A 4258-nucleotide genomic window follows, 5' to 3' on the forward strand; every position below is an offset into this window, starting at 1 on the left:
GAAGCATGCGTGTGTGATCAAAGTCACATTTAATTTACTAGTCACAAAAACAAACCTAACCAAGGCTCTTTTTTTTTTTTCCAATACAAATTAGATAACCACTATCCTTGGTGTACAAGTTTTATTTATGAATTGTGCCATTTTGATTAGAGTGTCTTTTAAGCAAATTAACAAGACACTGCATAGCAGTTAGTTGGGTGTGTTTGTTGACTTAAGTAGTTAAGACTTAGCTTTGGAAAATGTAATATCGATATTGATAGTAGTGATAAAAAAAAAATTATGTATAAAACTATCATTAGTGGTCTCGACTTCAAACTTTTAATTATAAATAATTCGCAAAAACCACAATTATTTGAGCTGAATTAGTTAAAAGCTTTTGCTAATATATAACAATGTTATTAAATTAAACCATTTAAAATGGGGTGTCACAATTTTTTTTTTTTTTTGTAACTAGCAGATATAGCCAAAGTAATGGCAACTTGCTCACATGAGGTGAGGGATGTTCATTGAATGAAACTAAAAAGGCCAATTAAAGAAAAGAAAGAAAGAATTTACCAATTGGATTGGACACTATCATAGTTGGGCTGGACCAACATTGAACTAAACAAACAAGTGTTCCAAATTCTAATAATATCAATGATCTTGTGCCATAACCATTCTACTAAGTGGACTAGGCCCAAGCTTCTTTCTCCTCAACATACTCCTCCTCCTAATTACTTCCATTTGGTTCCTTCTCCTAACTTGCATCATTGCTTCTTCCTCAATCACAAACCTCCTCATAAGAACATCATCTGTTAATGATTTACCCCTAAACACCCTCCTTCCGTCGGTACTAATCCTCGCGCTATGCGAAATCCGGTCTCGAGCGCTATGTAACGGCTTGGAGGACGACGATCTTGGATAGCTGTAACTTCTTCTAGGGGCAACAACACGATCCGCTCTAAAGGCTTCGTTGTAGGAGTATATAGGCGCGCAAAGGCACACTCTTGTAAACGAGGTTGCCACTTTAAGGGATGAGCATTTTCTTAGTTTATTCTTGTTGTAGTTATTGCTATTGGTGGTGGATGATGTCGGAACTTGATGCGATTTTGATAGCATTGATGTTGTCTTCCATAAAGCTGAATTAGTATTGTTTGTTGATTTGGACATTATTTTCCATAGACTAGTGACCTCCATTGCACGTTGATACCACGGCTTTCTACAATGCGAAATGAATTGGATATTATGCACTAAGAATTCTTTTTGTGGAGATGATGTTGGATTTTTCATATTTGATTTTTTTTTTTGTTCTTTTGATATCGAAATTTTTGAGGGAAAAAAAAGGCTATTTATGCAATTTGGAAGAAAAACAAAATGAGTTTAGTTTACTAGTTTTGTTCTTAGCGTATGGTGCTAAGAGTTAAGATCCTTTTTGCCAACTTGGAAATACCAAATTTAGGTTCATAGTGTTTGAAAAAGTCTATCCGCCTATAATGAAATTATTCACCTACCTTAGCCTAGGGTGAGTTTGTGAGCTTGGTCAAATTCATCACATCATAAACATCATAAATATGCAAATTATCTTACACTTACTCCACACAACGTTAAGAAAGCCAAATAAAGTAGTCTAGACTATAGAATTATGATGTACTATATATATACTTTTAGACATTAGAGGAATAATGTCATAAATGTGATGAATGTCCAAGCCAAGCTTATAAAAGTTCACATTTTTCCAAAAACTTAATTCTACCGAATTTTTTTTCAAAAAAATAAAATGTAATACATATAAGGTAAAATGATCAAAATGGGGTGTGAGAAAGGGACAAGAGATAGATGATGAGAAATCTAATAAGGAGGTAAATACATACCTTATTATTGTGTTGGAATCAGTCTTTGGATCTTGCATGAACAAAGAGAACTGAAAGTATGAGAGAGTTGGAGGAAGAGAGCAAAGTATTTTCATTTGTGTAATTGTTTTCACAGTGAATCACACAAAGGAAAAGATATAGTGATGACTCTCTATAACGCTAAGATAGGGTAGCATAGCATAACATGCTCCTTTTCCTTTTTCTCTTGTATTCTTTATTGCAAAACCCCAAACACACCCTTTATTTATTTTTATTTATTTATTTTGCTTTGGTTGCCATGACCCATGATTCCTCTCCTTCTTCAGATTTATATGAGTGAGAGAAAGGTGATATTTTGAAATTTCAAAGCAAAATAAAAAAGATAAATAGATAAAAATATAAAATAAAAATGTGACTACTTTTAACGTGATTATACCAAGGTGGCCCCCAATGGATTCAAAAAAAGGGGGAAGAATAATAGAATGTAGCCTTTATTTAAATTCATTATTTTCTGGAGCCTTAATCATATTTTGGTCCCCTCCTAATCTTAATTATTTATAATTTCCTTGAAGAGGATATAATCACTTAGGTCACTTATTGGTACAAGACATGCTTGGCCTGCCTTTATGAAATAAACATTATTAGTTGCAAAATAAACACAAACTCTGTTCATTAACAAGCTCTCTTACCTTCATTGTTCACACACATAAAATTAAAACATTAAGATAATCATAGATGGACCAAAATCTAAAAAAAAAAAATTTGAATTTAATTTCAATATACTGTTAAGTGATAATGTAAAATATTTTTGCACTAATAAAATGTAATTCAAGTGTTGCCAAATAAACACTTATGGTATGCTTGGGTTGTATTTTTTTATAAAAGGAGTGAACATAGAAAATAAAATTTTATGATTTTTATAATTTTTCATAAATTCTAAAAATATAAAAATAAAAATACAAACTAATAGGTATTTAATTTTCATACCCACTATCTAAAACATAATTTTTATTTGTTTATAAGGTAAGCATCTAATAATTTTGAGACTAAACTAAAAATTAGTTGGCCTCATGTGAATGTGAATGTGATTTGAAAATGCTATATCATCTTTGCAGATTCAAAAGAGAAATTAATTTATAAAAAACACGGTGTAGCTTTGTAGCATGACTCATAATTCTAACATGTTGGGACTCAATTCTAGCAATCATCACACATAAATTTCCTTGTTCTTCATTATTATTATTAGGTGCTAAATGATCACAGATTAACCAAAACTACACTATTATTATTGCATCAAATTGTGTTGTATGTAGGGTAAATTTATAGGTTCACGTATGTGTAATGAATTCATTGTCTCAACAATAATGTCATCCTCTCTATACCTATCACTTTCAAATCTTTATTATATATTTTTGGATTCAAAAGTATATATATAACTAGAAAAGGAGCTATAATTTCCTTTCATGTAGACCACCATTTGAAAGGAAAAAAAAAAGGCTCCTGTGTCATGCAAATATGGAAGGAAGGATTTTAATTCCGACATATGTGAACTCGTGTTGTGCAATAATTTACACAACAAGCTCCTTTACCCCATTTTTTTTTTCATTTTATATTTTATTTTGTTAGTATTAGTTTTATTTATGTATTTGTTTTTCCAAAGAGAAATTATTCCTTCTTCTTTGACCGAAACAAAAGATAATTGGTAATTTATCAATTGAAAAACGTAATAGTCTGATTCAAGATAAAAATTGGCTATGACTAAATCAATTAAAAACTAAAAAAATTAGTCTAAAAATCAATAAATTGGTCAAATCGATTCAATTTTTCAGCAATTAATCAATTTCAAATAAGGTTTCGTGTATGTCCTTGTGCATAACTCTATATAAATCGAATTCATTAAATTTGAATTATATATTATAATTCTAAATTGAATCAATCTGATTCAAATTACATAATGTACTAGAACTCTATATAAATTAAATTTATTGAATTCGAATTAGTCTTGATTCAAATTATGAAATTAATAAATTATTACTAAATTAAATCTAGTTAATTCGATTTACTACATTATTGACATTTACTACTTTTAAGTTAATATAGAAATATTAACTTTAAAACATAAATGTCAATAAAAAATACTCCCTGTTTAAGTTTAAATAAAATATAAAAAAATTAAAATCAATAAGAATAGACGTTCAATTTTTTGTATTTTAATTTAAATTTTAAAAAATCTATACTTTTATAAATTTATAAATTTAAAATAGAATAATAAACAATTTCTAAAAATTTTCATGTAATATTATAATGGGTTTAGTTTATCAACGTGTTTTACCCTAATCTTTAATTCTATCGATTTGATGATCAATTCAATTTTTGAATTTAGATGAGTCATCTTCAATTTGAACTTAGACATAGTAATTAATAATTAT

At 28.9% G+C, this 4258-nt stretch overlaps 1 protein-coding gene across 1 annotated transcript; it reads right to left on the reverse strand.

The window, feature by feature from the left end:
- Positions 1–362: 362 nt before the first annotated feature.
- Positions 363–2100, reverse strand: LOC112715464 (uncharacterized). Its single transcript, XM_025767227.3, has 2 exons — positions 1851–2100; positions 363–1198 (listed from the first exon to the last, which is right to left on the reverse strand). The coding sequence occupies exons 1-2, from the start codon at positions 1943–1945 to the stop codon at positions 634–636; spliced, it is 660 nt and encodes a 219-aa protein (XP_025623012.1). The 5' UTR covers positions 1946–2100; the 3' UTR covers positions 363–633.
- Between the last annotated feature and the right edge of the window lie 2158 nt (positions 2101–4258).

This window comes from Arachis hypogaea, chromosome 10, assembly GCF_003086295.3.
Source record: "Arachis hypogaea cultivar Tifrunner chromosome 10, arahy.Tifrunner.gnm2.J5K5, whole genome shotgun sequence".
Classification (NCBI taxonomy): domain Eukaryota; kingdom Viridiplantae; phylum Streptophyta; class Magnoliopsida; order Fabales; family Fabaceae; genus Arachis; species Arachis hypogaea.

What these genes read in the sequence shown, in the direction of transcription:
- LOC112715464 (XM_025767227.3), bottom strand. Translation starts at nt 1,945, where the DNA reads ATGAAAATACTTTGCTCTCTTCCTCCAACTCTCTCATACTTTCAGTTC. An exon ending in GATTCCAACACAATAATAAG is followed by an intron (nt 1,199 to 1,850) that starts GTATGTATTTAC and finishes TTCGCATTGTAG; the next exon opens with AAAGCCGTGGTATCAACGTG.